General features: G+C 37.4%; 1 protein-coding gene across 1 annotated transcript in view; it reads left to right on the forward strand.

The window, feature by feature from the left end:
* Positions 1–20,797, forward strand: part of mcf2l2 (MCF.2 cell line derived transforming sequence-like 2) — an 81,827-nt gene that overhangs the window by 697 nt on the left and 60,333 nt on the right. Inside the window, 2 exon segments of the mRNA XM_079597206.1 lie at positions 1,516–1,811; positions 1,813–1,907. Coding sequence (XP_079453332.1) covers positions 1,624–1,811; positions 1,813–1,907 — 283 coding nt within the window. The 5' untranslated portion in view covers positions 1,516–1,623.

The following is a 20,797-nucleotide window of genomic DNA, read 5'->3' on the forward strand; positions in this document are numbered from 1 at the left end:
AGATTTACATTTTTTAGACATTTTACAAGAAATGCTGTTTGACAGGCTGCATGTAGTAATAATAATGATTTTATTTTATGCTTCTATTAATATATAAATAGATTAAATATGAAAAACAGGCTGTAATATTAATACATTGTATGTTATGCATTTATGAATAATAATAAATTTATGAATATATAAATATGTTAAATATTAATAAATTATCATATAATATATATTATAATAATCGTTTTTAAGGCGAGACACTACAGGTGAATAGGGAAATATTTGTAACTAGCAGATATCACCATGAAACTTTCCCAGTTGATTACCTACATTAAGATGAGAAAAAAATGTATTACAAGTTTTCTGTAATTTATTGTTTAAATATGCAAATTAGGCATTATCTAATTAAATATGCACTAATTTGCCTATATTTAAAAAAACGAAATCTCAGAATTGGATAAAGCCAGGTTCAAAATTATTTTTTCATTGTGTTCACATATTAGATGGGAAAAAAATTACAGAGGGATTTATGGATATCTACTTTTGTTATCCTGTAAAACAGAATATACTGTCAATAGCCTTAAAAAAATTATTTTCGCCATGTTTTTTGGACTAAAATGTTATATAAATCAGGCTAGGAATAATATATTTACAAATCCCTCTGTAATTGTCTTCATAATATGACTAGGTACAAGACTGGAAAGTTTGGTGTGTATAGGTGCTACTGAAGAGGAGATTTCGGACTTGGAGTATGAGAGAAAAGTCATTTTGAGAAAAAGGCATTTAAAGATTTGTAATGTAAAAAATCATACTTTTTTAGTGGAAACAACTATTTACTGACACAATATCTTATCAAATCATTAGCAACAACAATACAAACGACCTAAATCACATCAAAACTTATAAACACAGCATTTATGGCCTTCAACTGAGCAGAAGAACAGTCAAAAACACACATCTGAGTGTCAGAGCGCGTCACGTGATGCATCTGAACCAATCACGGCGTCAGAAATTGACATCAGCCAATGAGATTTCGCTTTTAGGGTTAAATGCCCATTTTACTTTCACGATTGGTTACTGATTAAAAGGAAATGACCATATTTGGATCCGACAGCATTGTACAGAAGAGAGAGAGCTTTCCAGACATGTGCGTGATTAAAGGAAGAACACAGAGATCGCGGAGCAGCGCGTTGATTTAGAACGGCAACTTTTGTTGAATTTCAGAGAAATCTACTGACGCAAATAGACAAAGTGTAGTAAAATAAAGACCTAAATGTGTATTTTGGACTTTTTTTCAGCACAAGTCTGAAAGAAAACATGTTATTGAAGACAAATAGGCCAAAATCTCAAAATTGACCAGTGAAAAAAAAACGATGTTTTTGCCTGCCGTGTCTCGCCTTAATCACTAAAACATTTTATAAGAGGTGCCGTTTGACTATGACAGTTGAGGCTGCAAGCATGTGGCTCCACTCCACTGAATCCATTGTTCCACGTTTTGCGTGAGCGGATCTCCGTGTCTCTCTGAAGGCAGGTATAGCCTCCCTCTGATTCTCTTCCTGGTGCCCGACACGCAGTCTTCTTCAGGATAGTAGCCATAGAGCTGCTTCGAACAGTCCAGCCAGCATCACAGAATGAATGATTAACATCACAAAAGCCCCTCTGCGACTCCACACCGCAGAACAAAAGAGCCGGATTCATCTCTCCGGTGTCTTCCATCAGAGATCTCCATCAAGGGCTGGGAGCGGCCGCTGGCTTTGTGAGAGGAGAGGAGAGGAGAGGAGAGGAGAGGAGAGGAGAGGAGAGGAGAGGAGAGGAGAGGAGAGATTCACACCCTGAGATGCTCTGCAGGCTGGAGGAAGAAGAGGAGATGTCTCTACTGGAGCTTCAGCAGAGGGTGGAGTGTGTCCTCACTCATGTTGGTGAGTGTGTTATACTCTGCTGAGGAGGATAGGGGTGTGTGACAGCTGCGGATGAGTTTTCCGCCGCTGAATTCTGGGATTTTGGGGAAACCTTGAGGTGAGGTTTGCGGGTGTTTCCTGATGGATAGTGATAGAAACAACGCTTGATCTTAGACCTCTTTTTTAATTTCACCATTGAATGTCATGTTATCACACGCAGAATGAGAACATGGGCCATTCAGAGCACAGATTTTAGGGCAGCAAAGTGACAAAATGATTTTTAATTTTATTTGTTTGTTTTATTAGTTGTATAATGTAAGACTTAATTTTTTTGAGGTTATATGGCAATGTCTTTGCATAGGAACTACCAGCTATTTAGTAACGTCTGACATCTGTTTGTTTCAGAATCACATAGTTCAATTAATTTTCAAATATATTTTCAGCCAAACTAGAAAATAAATGAAGAAAATTAAATAAGTAAATGCATATTTTAATATAACATTTTTAACGGATTTGTTTGTACTTTTAGATTTAAATATTATACTTATAATAATATTATTATTATATATTATATGATATATTTGACATATTTACAATTTGGCACTGCATTACCTGCCCAAAGTACCAACATTAATATAAAAAAAAAGAGAAAAGAAAGCAAATTAATTACATTGTTCAATATGAATAATATGACATATTATATAACCTTATTTATTTATTAATAATATATTATATGAATATATTTATACATTAAATATCAATAATGTTTTTATATATAATAATTATTATAGTTGGCGTTTGTCTTTTACAGTATAAGCTGTATGCATAAGGCTCCATTCCAGTGAATCTGGAGCTAATTTTAATTGTATTACTTTTTATTTTAAGGTTATGGTAACGTCTTTGCATAGGAATAACCAGCTATTTGTGTCAGAATCACATACAACATTCAATTATATCTTTCAAAATTCAAGAAAATAAATGTAGCTTATGGGGGAATTGACAGCATTATGTTAAAAATCAGCTTGTATAAATCTAGCCGAATAGGAAATCTGAAATATCCATGAGCTTCCCCGTTCCAGTGAGTGAAGTAGGTTATTGTGCCATGCTGCTGTTCCTGCTGTCCCGCATGAGAGAGAGAGAGAGAGAGAGAGAGAGAGAGAGAGAGAGGGAGAGAGAGAGAGGCAGGGGCGTGTCTAGAGGGGGGGCACGGGGTGGCACCGGCCCCCCCTGGAATATGATTGGCCCCCCCTGGTGCCCCCCCTCCAATCTCATTGGGTTAGATTTGCTGTCAACCAACCTGAAAATGCCCACCGCACCATTGGACCAGAGCGCTGTCAATCACTGTTTGATTTGAGACTAGCGCGAACGCGAAGAAGAAGTGGATCACAGTTGCGCGTTTTTAAATCAGGAGGAAAGAGACACCACCGCACCATTGTCAATCACTGCTTGATTTGAGACTCGCGCGAAGAGGAAGCACAGTTGCGCGTTTTTAAAACAGCAGGAAAGTATGTAAGTTACACACTAAATATATTTTGAAATATCGAAGCTACAAGCCCAGTGTGAATTCCCGCACGACGCGGCAGTTAACAGTCATAAAGTGCGAGATAAGATTTAAATAGCTAAACTAAACAGCTATTTTAGATATAGGCCTAGAAGTTTTAAACGAACAATAGAAACAATCAGTATGCAAAGTATCCAAAGCTCAGCTTTAGGAAAGGAAATATAGCTACAGGTCAGCATACTGTGCCCAGGATGAGACCTGGATAACATTTTACAATGTATTTCTATTTAACACCGATATACTGTATGTGTTTTCCCGCTAATTACAGTGGATATAAGTGCAATTAAATAACACAATCACCTATTAAACATATTTCCATTATTATTGTATAAATATAGGCTAGGCTATATTTGTGTACCTCGAATGTGTATAAGTATTGGAATAACAAAGACGGAATGGAATTGGAAAGCTGTAGTTATCCAATGTTTTTGCCTTAAAACACCTTGAAATACACATGTGTAGGTCAAGAAAGACAAAAATTCCTCGGGGGGGCATGCCCCCGAACCCCCCTAGTAAGATTACTTTTCAGACCTCAGTAGGCTATTTAGAAAACTCTGTATACGACCCTGGGTGAAGACCATTTGTGCAAAAATATTTCAGTATCCTCTCCCTCATTAACTTTGGGCTCAGTCACTGTTATAAATATGAAGGGAGGGGTCCCTGGCTCCAAAAAGTTTGACAACCCCTAATCCATGCAAAAAAGAAAAATGTAATACCATTAATGTAATAGAAAAATGCAATACCAATAAAATCTATATTTTGGTGATCGTGCTTAATATTGTCTAAACCAGTATTTATTTTCAGTTGAATTTTCTGATCGGCCCCCCCCCCCGACTGGTTCTTGGTCCCCCCTGTGCCCCCCCATTTAAAAAATCCTGGAATCGCCCCTGGAGAGAGGCACTGCTCGCCCCCACAGCAGCCCTTAGGGGACGTCAGGCCGTCGCCATGGAAACTGAGATGGGCCAGTTCAGCCATATTGATTCATGCAGTCACTCCATGCTTTAAACGCGCAGTCCATGCTTCCTAAGTTTATTATCCGCATTATAACACACACCGCTGCTTCAGCTTTCCGGGTCCACTGAAAATCAGCAGGCTTTTTAAACAATGATTAAACCGTTTGCTTTCGGTTCACTGCTCTGAGCTGCACTTTGGAAGCTAGGAATATCCAAACGTTGCAAAAAAATATATAACATAATGAATAGCCTCTCAAACCCGCTTCTGGTGTGGAGTAAACAACATGAAAATAAAAGAGTAAATGCATTAGCGGCATCTCCGGTGATCCATCAGAGTATCGGCGTCTGAGTGAGTCACAGATGAGACCATCCGGCCCTCTAATAGCAAGATGACTAAACACTGAGAGCTTCTGCTTTTTGATTGGTCATCTGTGATGACATCACTCTCATGTTCATTTTAAAGTGATATATTGCACCATTTTGGATCTGTATTGCATTGCTCATGAATATTTAACATGCCAGATGAGCAGGCAAGCATTGTATATAATAACTGGATCTGGCCTGAGCGGAATGTGCATTTGCATTTATTAGCTTATTAATAAGTATATCATTCATTTTTTATATTAGACCTTTCACCATTTTTTGATTTGAGTAAGTTGTTTTAGGAAAAATTTATATACACAGTAGACACTGTATATACACTACCGTTGTAAAGATGAAAAAAAAAGTTTTATTCTGCAAGCTTGCATTAAATTGATGAATGGTGACCATAAAGGCTATCACTGTTTCAAAATATTTATATTTCAAGTAAATGCTGTTCTTTTGAACTTGCTATTAATCAAAGAGTCATGACAACAACAAAAAAATCACAGTTTCCGCAAAAATATTAAGTGTTTTCAACGTTGATAATTGTCAGAAATGTTTCTTGAGCATCAAATTGGCATATTCAAGGATAATAAATATATCAAATATTTTCAAATAGAACATTTTTGAATTTGTAATATTTCACAATATTAGTTTTTTGATCCAATAAAAGCAGCCTTGGTGAGCATAGGAGACTTATTCAAAAACATTAAAAAATATATTTTCCACCCCAAACTTTCGAACGGGAGTGTAAGTATAAAAAAATATTAGAGACATTGGAGTATATTTAATCTCTATCCCCTTTTGTCAAATTTGAAAGATGATGAATTTCGCAAATGTTTTATTTTATTTTGTTGATGCTAAACGTAGTGCAGGTTTGATGTGGAAAAAGTTTATAAAACACACAAGAATGTGTTGACAAGTTACATCATGTTGCTGCAATTGCTATGATGTAAAAAAAATCGGATGTATTAAAGGTGTCGGATGAAAACATTATAAAGACCTTTTCGTGACTTTTCGTGAAATAATGTCTGAGAGTGTGTGCTTTAATCAGACAGTCTACTCTCTGACTCCACTTCTGCTTGAAAGTTGTCAAAAAAAAAAACACAGTGTTATTCAGTCATCCTAAACTAATCAGGATAAAGGGATTATCATAAACAAGCCAAATACTGGGCACTGGTACAGAGATCTCACACACACACACACACACACACACACACACACACACACACACACACACACACACACACACACACACAGCCACAAGCTTATGAACATACACATAGTCTGAATTTCTAAATACAAATCAGTTGGAAAATTCATTCATAAAATTGTATATCATAACAGTAATTTTTACAGAACCTGTTTTTTATTATTTTTTTTGCATGGCTGCAGTCCGACAGCATTGTTTACACTCCACAAAACAACACACACTAGGCCTATCTATCAATAGTTTGGGGTCTGTAAGATTTTTTTAATTTTTTTTGAAAGAAATCTCACAAAGGCTGCACTTATTTGATACCAACACAGTAAAAAAGTAATACTGTGAAATAAAAATATAATTGTCTATATTTATTATATTTAAAAATGTAATTTATTCCTGTGACGGCAAACCTGAATTTTCATCATCATTACTCCATTCTTCAGTGTCACGTGATCCTTCAGAAATCATTTTAATATGCTGAGTTGATGCTCAAGAAACATGTTTATTATTATTACCTCTTATTATTAAAAAAAAAATTCAGGATTCTTCAATAAATAGAAAGTCCAAAAGAATAATCTAAATCTTTGATAAATTATCTTAAAGTTTAGAATGGTAGTGGTTGTAAAATATCAGAACTGAATACTCTTAACTTCATGTGTAAATCAAAGTCTTACAAGCTGTCTTAAAGAGACCAGCCCTTATTTTATGCTTCGGAAGTTAGACATTTTTCAAGACACTGTATGCCTAAAATATAAAAAAATATGATTTCTTAAATTTTTGTCTGTTCTTTTGTGTTTCCTGACTGCATTTGGGTTGTGACATAAACTCTTAAAATTCTATAAACAGCCTAAAATCCTTGAACTTGGCTTTGTTGTGAGTTGCCATCAGCGTGACAGTATATCTCCAAAGACTTGGACTCACAATAAAACATAAAAAAGCGGCGAGCTGTGACGCTCAAAAGGTGAACAATAGGAAGGTCATTGTACTTCCTTCCCTCCACACCATCCCTCTCTCCCTCCTCCCTCCGTCTGCTTTTGTGTGCTCCAATCCCTGGAACAGCTGCACTGTTCAAATCAATATTCTATATTTACACTCAGCTAATATTTTCTCAGCTAATAGAATCCATTAGATTGTCAATCACCGAAGCTTTATTCATATACTCCTCCTCTCTCGTTGTGCTGATGTGCGTTTTGCAATCTTTCTCACCGATGCGGGACCCTAAAGAGTGAGAACGATGATTGAAAGATGAAGATAGTGACGCGTACAGTATTATGACATCCATGTTAGATATACCACACACTGAGATCCTCTTAAAATAGAGTCCAGTAATCAGATTACAGCAGACACTGAGATTATCTGCAAACACACACTGGTGTCATAATCTGAAGCCAGAGACACACATTCTCAACACACCTTGTACATCTGTTGGTTTTGTCTCATACTGTAAGTACTAATGGTTTCAGATTGGAGGTTCATGACATTATAGATTTTTGGTGTGTTTTTGGCCGGTTGCCAGTGTGTTGCTATTTGTTTGCTAGTGTTCTGTGATGTTGCATGTTGCACTTATAGGGTCCATAGACAGGGCTTGGGTCTCTCCTTCAATTTAAGCTCATGTGTGTGTCCGAAATTGCATACTTTTTGGGTATTTATGGAAGAACTGGCTTCGCAACCATTATTGCAGTATTTTAGGTATGCAGGTGTGTAGAATCCCGTTACGGCCCATAACCACATTATATAGTTCGTTTCATTTGATAAAAAATAATAATGGATATGGGTTGAATATATAATCGGTCAGTCAGTTAGTCAGTCTGTTTAATGTTAATAATAATAATAATGATATAAAAAAACTATGGCAAGTCAATAAAATAAAATAAAGAAATAATATAATGATTTCCAATGAGTATTTAGAATGCCATAATGTTACATTTGGTTCATTTGTTTATAATAATAATACAAATATTAAAACAAATCTATGTCAACAGAATAAAATTAATGATTAATCCCACGATTTCCGATGAGTAGCCTATATAGAATACCGTAATATAAAATGTATTTATTACTTATTAATATAAAAATGATGGCTAGTGAATAGAATATATTAATTATGAATGCCATAATGTCTAATTATTTTTTTAAAAATCTTACACTATTTTATTTTTTCCACTGACCCCCTTGCGCCAAACATCCATAAACATCCCTAATGCGAGTTTACAGGCAGTTATAGGATGTTACCATGCTGCACAATAGCTTACTGTACCATTCTGCACAGTAGCCTATACCTTTTCGAAAAGCTAACTATTTTATTCTCAATTTATGGACATTCCATGGGCTACACGCTTGTTTTTGAGTGCGTTAGGAAGTAATCCAGACGGCTCCAGAGTAAAATAGTGCCATATTTTACAAGCACAAAGGTTTCCATCCACAGGAATGTCTGAAGAAGTTATCCATGAAACATTAGCACACCTACAAGTGGGCGCTCAAACATCCACGAAATCACTGTTTGGGTTTATTTCCCATTTTTTTGCTTCTTATTTTAGCATATTACATCTGTTTTCCACTGTCAGAAGGACTGAAAAAAGTGCAGTCCTCCGGTTTAGATTTAACAGTCAGCGCCACATGATGCCGTCTCATGTGTGAGGGTTGCGGGGAGGGGTTTGTGTGTGTGTGTGTGTGTGTGTGTGTGTGTGGAGCGGGGCTCTGTTTTGGGGTGGAGAGGGGAAAAGGAATCTGTGTGTTTGTGAGAAGTTCTTCCTGACGTACTTTGGCCACAGAGCGCTCTGCAGTGATGAATATCTCGCGGGGAAAGAGCGAGAGGAAGAGGAAACTACCGGCACTTCTTGCATTCTCAAAGATATTTGTGGAAAGCATGTCAATGTGTTACCTGCGTTTCAGAGGCACATGCTCCTCTGCTAACATCGTGTTAGACTCTCAGGAGTGAGACACAACCTGAAGTTTGTGGGTCACCTCGGCTCTTGGGACCTCTTGCGGGACCGTCGGCACAATGGGTTCAGTTATGTGTGAGTCAAAATTTTCAAGACGATTTAAAGAGTATTTGTGCCTGAGGGAAGAATGTGCCTGTTTTTGTGTTTCTCTTCGTTTATATTTCGGGAATCATTCACATTTCTGTTATTTCTTGAGAGTTACTCTGTTGGCTTTGGTTGGGTGTTGTGAGGTGTTTCTGGGGAAAAAAATAAAAAGAGGTTTATGGGCTTAATAATGACACACAGCAATGTGACTAGAAATATGTGCCAGTAATTATTCCAGTGATTCTGAACGGTTTTACTTCTTCATAATCCTGCTGTGGAGTTTTGTTTAGTCAGACACTGTTAAGAAAGTTCACTTTCTTTCTTAACATAGTTGAGTGAGGTCAAGGGGGTGAATGTCAGAAGCTCTTGATATTTCACGTGAGGATGAAAATTCAATCCATTATGTCTTTACAAACAGACTTTATGTGTTATGTGGAAAACAAACATGAGTTTTGAAGTCCATATTATGGATGTCAAGCTCCAAAATGACAACCTAAAAAGTATTTTAAAGTGGTCCATGCGTCTTAAGTTTTTTAAAACCACTCGATTGTGTAAGTAACAGACCGAAATGTAAGGATTTTTATTTATTTTTCACATTTTTTCCATTGACTTCTATGGGAATGTGTCATTCAGATATCAACTATTTAGTTTTGACTATGTATTCCAATTGTGACTAGTAGCCTACATGTTTTTTTATATACTTGTAGTTGTTCATTAGATACTAGTTCCTATTAAATATCAGGTTCTAGTACTTATTTCGATAAGATATTCTTTACTTCCATGAATTGAACTTGAGAACCAGATCAGTCAAATTCATGAACGAATCATTCAGATACATTTTGTAAACAAGATAAACTGATTGATTGAATCAAGTGACTCAAAAGAATGATTCATTACATTTATTCATTTAATAGATGCTTTTATAAATGAGGGAATTCGTGAATCGGACATCTCTTCTTCTCTCATGCATTCTCATGAACACTTCAAGAAGAACTATAGGGTGCTTAACCTCTATGATTCCTTTATAATGCATTTCATTGTTTTAGAGCTTGACACCCCCAGTTATCTGGAAAAGAGTGGTCATTATTTCCTCTTGTGTTCTGTCTAAAACAGAAAGTCGTAGTGCCTCACTGAGAGCTCTTTTAGGAACAACACACACACACACACACACACACACACACACACACACACACACACACACACACACACACACACACACACACACACACACTCACACTCACACTCACTCAGCCTATAGTACTGTTTGCTGCAGAAAGTCTCTTGGGACAGTATGAATTATTACGATGCAGAAGAGAGTATGCATAGAGTATGCGCTGCTAATCTTTTTTTTTACTATCAGTAAGATTTTCCACTAAAAACATTGAAAAATTGTGTCCAGACATCCGCTAAATCCAGTAAAAATGACAAATTCATATTTTTAAATATATTTTTTCTAATGTATTTTATTCTAAAAATGCAAAAAGTTCAAATTAGCCACAATACACTCTCAAAAAAGTGTGTAAACTGGTACATTTATGGATACAACAGCTTGTCACTGGACCTTAAATGGATATCTTTGCTTCTACAGGCAGATAAGTGACAAGCTATTGTAAAGATACAATATAAAGATACAAAGATATTTGCATGTTTCTGATGCTGTAGAAGTCTTATGTTCTTGTTGGCTAAAGTGTGTTTGTGGCCTGGTAAACCCTACATTATGGGGACAAAATGTCTCCACAAGGATGGCAATATCCGAAATCCGACATGTTTTGGTCCCCATGAGGAAAACGGCTTATAAATCATACTAAGTGATGCTTTTTGAAAATGTAAAAATGCAGAATGTTTTCTGTGATGAGTAGGGTTAAGAGGATAGAATATACAGTTTGTACAGTATAAAAATCATTATGTCTATGGAAAGTCCCCAAAAACATGAAAACACAACGTGTGTGTGTGTGTGTGTGTGTGTTAGGATGTTGTGTAGTGACAGCTCTGAGGGAGAGGCTGTGCTCTCAGGTGGAGGTGTGTGTGTGTAAGTATATCCGCCACAGGAGAAGTGAGCTAAAATAGTTCTCTTAATCCAGAGACCGCAACGCTTCGGACCACTTATTCTGATCTGTCCTTGCTTTTCTCTGACCTTACAATTCACACTGCTTACGCAGGAGCCGCACACAGCTAGTGTGTCGTCCAGAGAGCAGTAGTTGAGCATGAGCAGGGGTGTTCTGGGTTTGTGCTGCAGTATGGATGGCTCTCTACGCTATCAGAGCATCCCGTCCCACTGCTCGGTGTGTGGGACGGGGGCGTCCTTTTCTTTGATCCGCATCTCGGCCGGGGAAATGGAGTCCTACCATCGTTTTCTGGGAGTGTGTCTGGAGACTGAATTAGCAACGAAGAGAAGTATGTCTTCCTCATACACCCTCACCTTCCGCTTTCACTCCGGTTTGCTTCTGATGCAACTTTAGCTAAAAATAATAATGCAGCATTGGTGCAGAGAAGTGAGATGTTTTTAGTTTAGTTGTTGTACGTGTGTGTGTGTGTGTGTGTGTGTGTGTGTGTGTGTGTGTGCAGCAGTGTTAACCATCAGACGCTCTTAAAGAGGATTAAATGGCTGGGTCAGATTTGCAGCTTCATTCATCATTGTGGCTAATTTTGTTGTGAAAACAGAAATGTCAGAGCAAGGGTGATATATTTCTTGGTTTTTAATTGTTTTGGCGTATTCAGCTTTGTTCGGATGCATTAACTTCTTTGAGCTTAAAGGAGGAACTGTAAATGATGAGGATGTCAGAAGTCAGACAGTTTTGTCTGACATGAAGAAAGAAAATGAACTGATAGTATGAAATTAGATAGATTTTAGATTTTTTTTTAAGCATGAAGAAAATGAACTGATTGCAGTCATATATATAATGTTGCCTGTTGTGACTCAAACATTCTTAAAACTATATATGTGTGTGTATGTATATATATATATTTTTTTTTTTCATGTTATATTCATTATTTTTATATATCATTTTATTATGATTATTAAGATGAATTATTTATTTATTGATGATGATTATTATTATTATGATTATTATGATTATATATATACATACACATACACTGAACAAAATTATAAACGCAAAACTTTTGTTTTTGCCCCCATTTTTCATGAGCTGATCTCAAAGATCTAAGACTTTTTCTATATACACAAAATACCTATTTCTCTCAAATATTGTTCACAAATCTGTCTAAATCTGTGTTCGTAAACTCTTCTCCTTTGCCGAGATAATCCATCCACCTCACAGGTGTGGCATATCAAGATGCTGATTAGACAGCATGATTATTGCACAGGTGTGCCTTAGGCTGGCCACAATAAAAGGCCACTCTAAAATGTGCAGTATTACATATTTTATAAAAAAAAAAAATTATATATTAATTCTATAACACATTATTATTATTATTATTATTAATAATCTCCAATTATTTAGCTGTTGTACAGATGCCTCTCATCCTGTCTGAGATTGGTGTACAACAAAAAGTCATAGGATGGTTGAAATTTTTGCTTTCTACTTCAAAAATGGGCTGTAAGGAAAAAAAAAAAAGTGACATTGTTTATGTCCATATAGATTTTCCCCTTTACAATTTTTTTTAGACTACCGGTAAGTCATATCGTGAGTGGTATATGGCACACATATGCGATTGGTTCCTCAAAGACGACCAAACTCCCTCGAGAGCCTCTTTAAAGCACGCCGGCATAATCAAACGCACCTGTCCAGACTGGGTCAGCAGACATAGCTTTACACAGCCCACATCTAAACATCCTAGTCAGAGACACATACTTGTGGATGTGGGTCTTTTTGTGGGTGGTTGTTTTTACACAAACCATTCTGAATTAGGGCAATTACTCAAGAGCTGTTTTCTTAATTCATTCCAATGCTAAATGATTGTGAATACTTTATAAAATGCCTCTAAAATGCACTCTCACTTTATAATGGCCTGTTTGTTGCATTTGTCTTGCTTTGTGGAATGAAGGTCTTGATTGTTCCAGGTGACAGGGTCATTGATATTAATCATTTTAAGGGAGTTTTTGTTGTTCTGGGCAGATACAGGATGTTGTCTGACATTCTGATTCGTATCCATGTGTGGCGGCTTCCTTTTCCGTATAGGGATGTGGATCGAGATTTAGAGACTGTATGTTGGAATTCTTTGCCATTTTGGAAAAGAGATCATTGTCATTTCTCTTTCTGAATGTGCATGTTTGTGTATATCACAGTTTGCTTTCATTTAAAGCAATAGTTCACACAAAAATGTAAATTCAGTCATTTACTCATATCGTGCCAAACCTGTATGACTGACTTTCTTCTGCGGAACACAGAAGATATTCTGAAAAATTTATATTTTTTGTCCATATAATGAAAGTCATTGGGGTTCAATGTTGCCTGTTGTGACTCTAACATTCTTAAAACTATATATGTGTGTGTGTGTGTGTGTTCCACAGAAGAAGGAAACTTATACAGAACAACATGAAAGTAAATGATGACAGAATTATCATTCTTTTGGAGAAATGTCTTTTTTAAACATAAAAATTATAACAAATTCTATTGAATGAAGAATTAATATATAACACATATACGGTTTAATCAATATGAGGTTTAAGGCCCATTCACACCAAGAACAATAATTATAAAGATAACTATATAAGCATCCACACACCAATGCATCATAACATTGTTTATTTTAAGTACCAAAGACTATAGAATTACACAAGACGTGTCACTCGTATTGTTTTGAATGGGTAAAGTGCAACGCTCAATATGGCGGAATAAGTCCTGTCTTCTAAATAAGAGCCAATCGCCTATTAGTAAAGTCATCGTGTCACTGCAGCTGCTGTTAGAAGCTCCGGTTCCTATAGAAACGGTCAGCATAAGCTTGATCCAGTCTGAAAAATGTCGTTTTCGTATTCATTGGTGATCTCAAAAAATAAATTTAATTGTAAGCTTGGCGAACAGTTTTTGATATATTTTCCCATTCAAAAAGATAGAAGATGCACTTACATGCCCGAGAGGCGTTCGTTTTAAAGATGGCCGTCGAGTGAAATGACTTTGATAAGTAGGCTACACACTGCCGTTACGTTTGCCTGTGCCATAACTATTATAGTTTTAGTGTGGAGTCTACTCTAAATAGAATGTTTTTTAAAACTATATATTATCGTTATTTTCATATTGTTATAGTTATCGTCCTTGGTGTGAACGGACCTTTATCTGAGCTGTATTGCTTTGTAATAGACGCCTACAGTAATGTGATTTATGTGTGTGTGGGTTTATGTGTGAGTGTTGGGAGCATTGGGACTTCTTCCCCTACTTTCAGTGATTTCTTTAGGGAAAATATGATAGATTGTGGATCTTGCCTGGCATAATAAAAAAACAGATCACATTTGTGAACAGCAGAGCCTTTGATCATGCTTTACTGCAACCATTGACCTTCTTGTCAAAGATTATTAAGCTCACAGGGCTTTGATTTTATGATGATTTCATTTTGCTGCCTTAGACTCAATTGTCCAGCCTTGTCTTAAAGTTTTTTTTAAAGCACTAATTTATAGAGATCAGAGGGAAGCCGAGCGGGACAATAGACTGGATGTCCTGTGGACGCCCATTAAAGGGGTCATCGGACGCCCACAAGTTGGTATCATTCTTTAAGGTCTTCATGTAAAGTTTGTAACATACTTTGGTTAAAATTACTCAATGGTTGTGTAAAACAACACCCTTTTTACCTCCTCAAAAACAGCTCTGTTCACAGACCTATTTCGGTGCATGTTTCTTTAAATGATAATGAGCAACTACTCACCCCACCCCTCTCTTCCGTGGGGCGTGTCAACACAATACACGTACAGTGCTGCCATGGCAACCTGCTCGCAGAAAGTATACAAATGGTTGAGGTACGAAATATGCTAATACGGGACAGTCCGTCAGTGGTCGTGGGCGGAGCATGAGCAATATGACATCATATTGCTCAGAAAATCCAAACGGCTTGATTATTGAGTGTTTAGGCTTTTTGAGGATTCAAAAAAAGGAGTGAATGGATTTTTTTTCATTGTATGGTGGTTGTCCACACACTGCAAAGACACATATGCAAACGTGAATTTTGAATCCATGACCCATTTAAATGTCTGAAATGGGATTCAGACAGGCTGTGAAGTGAAGCTATTGTGTTTATTCTGTTATAGTTACTCATTATGACAAGGAAAACACGTGAAACAAAACCTAATAGAGGTTTCTCACATTGTTCACTATAGGTGCTGATGTTCCGAGACCCCCTACGGCCCGTGATCGAGTTCCAAACTGGATTTGTTTACATGATATGCAGCCGTGTCCGCTGTTTGACTGAAACTGTTGATGCATTGACCCCAAGTGAAACCATGAATATGTTACATAAAGAGGACGAAGATGAGACCTCACAGAGCTGATTTGTGGTTTCTCTTACTGCAGCTCAAGATTGAATCCATTACAGTTTGTCTTCGGTCAACACATAAGGGAGCTTTCTACACTGTAAAAAATGTGGCTGCGATTAGTTAAAATTTGTTGAGATAACTTAAATATCCAACTTAACCAAACTAAACTTAAGTTAACTAAACTTAATATTTTAAGTCAAGCTTGAACACATACTTTTTAAAGTTGAAACAATGTTGGATTTTAAGTTGTGCTAAATAATCGCAGCAATTTTTTTACAGTGTATACCAATGGCCCTGGAGCAAGAGATATCAATGTTGTTGCACGTTTTTCTGAATAATGAACAGATCTGGACAAACAATAAGCAACTTTCCATTTACCAACAATCAGGTCTTGCTGGCTGTCTGGCTTTCTTCCCCCTAACCTGTCTTGCTCCTGCTGTATGGCCTTTTGGAGACAAATGGAAAGCTGAAATACCTTCAGTCCTCTCGTGCCCCTCAGCTAAATTTGGTCACAGTGTTCCCCACTGCATGAACTCCTCATTGCATGTGAATGCAATCACTGTTGAATTAGGTGTGTGAGTTAGTGTGTTTAGCAATTGCTAATCGTGAGTGAGTTTAACATTGATTCTGACATCCTGACCCAGGGGTGATGCTGGGACAGAAGCTAGCGTTGTCTGGTGTGGATAGCACAGGTGATTGACACTTGATCATCTGACTGTTGATGGGCTGAGTGATTAATGAGCTCTGTGATGACCTATTCATCATCCCATGGTAACTAAATACTCTTAACAGGACCTAGTCTGAACAATTAACATAATACTTCTTATGAATGGTCATGATGTACCCTGTTGAAGTGAAGAATTCACATAAAGTTGCATGTGTCCTGCTATTTATGTGACCAAATAGAAAATAAGAAGATTACGTTGCGCGTTTTCACTCCGCGTTGCATTCCGGGAAGTCGTCGCCGTATTAGAAGGATATGCTATCCGTTGCCATGTTTACTTCGACAATGAGACAGAGAGAAATAGCAGCAACTTGATATTTGTTAGCATTTTTGTGAAACGACGCAGTTTCTTGGAAATAAATGGAGAAAGCGAAAGAAAAGGGGCTCTGTCGGGACTGGAGAGACTAAATAACAACGCCAGGCAGCGTTATTTAGAGAAAATGCTTGACGTCAACAACATGGACCTGTACGACCTGCTAGCTACAGAATGGACATGGAAATACCCCTGACATAGTCAATTACACAATGCAAGAGTTCAGAAGCTTTAAGTCATTAGAAGCTTATGAACAATTCTTCTGCGGCTGGACTTACAAACCCACAAACCTGTAAACTGCGAGAGCTCAGTCATACTTGAGGGTTCAGGCCTCATTCATATGTGGAAATAAATTGGATACAAATCGGAAACGTGCATTTGCACCTGCCGTGTAAGCGGACAGATCGGACATTCCCTTGTCAATGCGAGTCGTACGTCATTGAAAAAAGTGACTTTTTGAAACATCTCGCGGTACAAATATATCTATAACAAATTAAACAACTTTAATTGACTGAGTGCTCGCTGTCGCTGCTGTCAGTTTAGTTCTCTAAATAACGCTGCCTGGCGTTGTTATTTAGTCTCTCCCGGCAGAGACCTTTTCCTTTCGCTTCCTCCTCCTCCATTTATTCCCAAGAAACTACGCCGTATCTGAAAATGCAAAGAAATATCAAGCTGCTTCTCTCTCTGTCGCTATTTCTCTCAGTCTCACTGTCAAAGTAACCATGGCAACGGATAGCGTATCCTTCTAATATGGCGATGCCTTCCCGAAATGCAACGCGGAGTGAAAACATTGTGATGTAACTCCTCAAGATGTGGGCTTTAGGGGCTGTTTAGACAACACCGTTTTCAGCTAAAAACGTAAAACTTTATGCGTTTTGGCCATTTATTTACACGACAACGGCGTTTTGGGTGCCTAAAAACGCTAACTTTTGAAAATGGGTTTCAAAGTGCACGTCAGCAGAATTCAGCGTTTTTTGTTGTTTTCGCGGATCCGTGTGAATGAGGATTATTTTGACGATGTCGTCTTTACATGGAAAACTCAAAGGAAAAACTTCTCTGTTTAAAGCATATTGTTGTCGTGTAAACGTCCCCTTAGTTCTCCATTTAATGCTGTGGTTGTGTGAACTGGTGCACAATGGGAAGGAAAGGCGCAGAAAGCCCATACAATGCCTGAGCCGAAAACACTAATGTTTGGGGAAATGCTTCTTCTTGGTACATAAACATAGTTGTTCTCTCAGGCTGTTCATGTTCAGTCCAGCTGGACTCCAAAGCATGTGACTTTTTTTTCTTTTCTTTTCTTTTAAGCTTTGCTGCATGGAATACATCTTACTCTAAACTTCCCTTTCATCTGTACCATCTCTTCCCCCCAACCACATGCTCACTGGAGAATTCACTTTTGCTAGAAGCTGGTACTGTTCCCTCAGTTCTCCATGGAGGAAACTCTTTTAACACTGACAGAGTAATGTGGCTGGAAAAAGTGAGTGGAGAAACTGCAATGTGTTGCTTTGTATAAAGCTCACGAAGACTGAGAAGAGAATACTGTGAATAGACTTTAATTACAAACACGCAGGTGATACACAGGATAAGAAGGAACACAACAACTAATATAAAAACGAGATCGGACAAGGAATTAAAAGAACATAGGACTTATAAACACTGGGAGAAATTGTTAACAATACAAAGCACCTGGACAGAATGATTAACAAACGAGAACTCAGGCAAACACAAGGGAAATATCCCATAAATATGATCCTCTCTTCATCTGAGATCCAATGTCAATTTAAATCACAATGATCAAAAAACTAAAGCAGTCCTAGGTCAGAGATTAATTTCCCTTCGATTTGTTGATGTCCTGAGTAAAGCTTCTCTCTGTATTTAAACCAAGGCCAGTGTTTTCAAAGCACCTCACATCATGTTCACTGTCCTTGAGTTATTGTGATCAATACTAATACTATTCTGAATCTGCTCTGTGAAATGTGATGCTCTGTGAAATGAATCTTATTCTGTCAAGCTTAGTTCATATATGATTGACTGCTTGTTGACAAACTCATCCTCCATTCTTGCAATCATAATACAATTTATCTTTGAGAAACTCCCCAGTTTGTACAAATGTTTCTTATAGCCTACCCCAAAATTTGGATGATGCAGCTCTACAAAACTTTCAGAAATGTGCCAATCCACCAAAAACAGCTGTTTTGAAATGGTTCAGTGCTTTTTTTGTCAGACAGTTTTCTTTTATTTGTGAAGTGTGGAAGACTCTCGTCTTACATTGGTTGGTAAACAAATAGCCCTGTCCCAAAAAAGCTGTTGTCTGGCAGGTCCGGATGTTTAAACAAACAGAACATTGATTTGATAGTGGCAGGGGAGTCGATCTGGGAATTTTAACATCGAAAATATACCCTTTAAATTAAGATAATGAATATTTGGTTTGGCTTGGGGTTTGTTTTTTTACAGCGCAACCCTGCTTCCCAGACTCAGGTCAGAGTGGGATTTGTGGTCTACTTTGACAAGTAGCCAGTTCCACTGAACTCAGAGGGCAGTGGACCATAAGTCTGCGTGAAATGTGTGTGTGTGTGTGTGTGTGTGTGTGTGTGTGTGTGTGTGTTTATTTGCACATGCTTAAGCCTGCAACCAACAGCAGTTTATCTGTCACCTGTGGAGTTTAATCTCTTGGCATGCATGTTGACCATCATCTGCCCTGCTACAGAAAACCTGCTTCTATAATGAGTTTAATGCTATATATGCTAAAACAATGATGATGTTAATATTCAGGGGTCTTCGTTCTTTTTAAAGCCAATGACTTTTTACCCTTTTCAAATATTTTCAAAATAGGTAGAAACAGAAAAGCACATTGAAAATAATTAGCATAGCTTCTGTTAATAACATTTCACGCAAAAGGTAATCATGTGCATTTCATCAGATATAACTGGAGTACAAGGTTATGAGATGTATTATTTGAATGCTTTGCTAAAGAGATTCTATTCTATAGTTAAGAAGCCAAATGTGAAAACGCTCTCCGTCCTTTAATGGACTTTGATATCCGGTACTACCAGAAGCCCAGATTTTGTGATCTTACAGAGTGTGATGGATTGTAGAGCAATAGAAGATCAGTTAAATACACAGGAGCTGAACCATTTAGGGCCTTATAGGTCAGTAGCAATACTTTGTAATCAATACGGGAACTTAATAGGTAACCAGTGTAGAGATAATAAAATTGGGGTTATATGATCATATTTTAAGAATCCTTGCAGCTTTTCTGCATCAGAAACAGATTACACATTCCGTAGCTTTGTTATCGGCATAACAGTGGAAACTAATTCCTTGTTTTCTAATAATTTTACCAAGGGGCTGCAGCATATATTGACAATAGCAGAGGGCCTAACACAGACCCTTGTGGCACTCCAAATTTAATGAATAGATCCCTGGTAATATAAAATGGTAACTGTCTGATAAGTACCATCTAAACCACCTTAATGCCTGTCCCTAATTATTGAACAAAAAACAAGTAAATTATCAACATTTTGCATTATAAATGAGTAATTGTTATTTTTATTTTGCTAATGTTTTAAAATATATTTGCAAAAAAAGTTTCAGTGTTTGTTTTTTTCTGCCATGGGAGTGGTCCTGTACGACCCAGCCACTGTGACTTTCCACTGGGGAAGTCTTTGGCTTCTTTCATGTACAGTACATATCAATGGTTGTGACTCCACTGCCAGTTGATAACATCTGGTTTTCACATGCTCCTTGACGCACATTGTTTTTCCTGTAGAACACACTCCAGAAGGATGTGTGAGCACCTAAGAAAAAAAACTTGAAACATGTTCAGTAAGCTAAGGTTGTTCTGTGGTTTACGGCACACCACCCGTCAAACATTTTGACTAGTGGCTTCAGGATATTAACTTCAATTCATTGCCTCAAGACTTTCTAACATCAACGCACACCGAATACATCCCAAAATTTCAGTAGTAACTAGTAACCCATCAACGTTGTTTGTAGCCTACAGCAAGTTTCCTCACAAGATCTAACAGGGTCTGATAAAGAGAAGTCAATGTTAATGCAGTCTTTTGTGTACGTGCACAGAGGAGCTTTTGTTCGTCTACAGACTTCATCGGGATTTAGGGTGACCCACTGCAGATCAGTAGAGAATAGTAGCGCTCGAGTGCTCTTTTGTAAAGCCAAAGGCATAAAAGAATGGCTTGTTTGAAGGAGCTCTTCCCTGATGAACGGATACAAACCAGAGGCTGTGTTGATGGCTAAAGGTCGTCTCTAAGGAAGCAGCTGTACAGGGGAAACTCCTTCCAGAGCAGACGCTCACTCTTAAGGGTCGAGCTACTGATGCACTG

This window comes from Phoxinus phoxinus (assembly GCF_949152265.1).
Source record: "Phoxinus phoxinus genome assembly, chromosome: 22".
Lineage (NCBI taxonomy): Eukaryota > Metazoa > Chordata > Actinopteri > Cypriniformes > Leuciscidae > Phoxinus > Phoxinus phoxinus.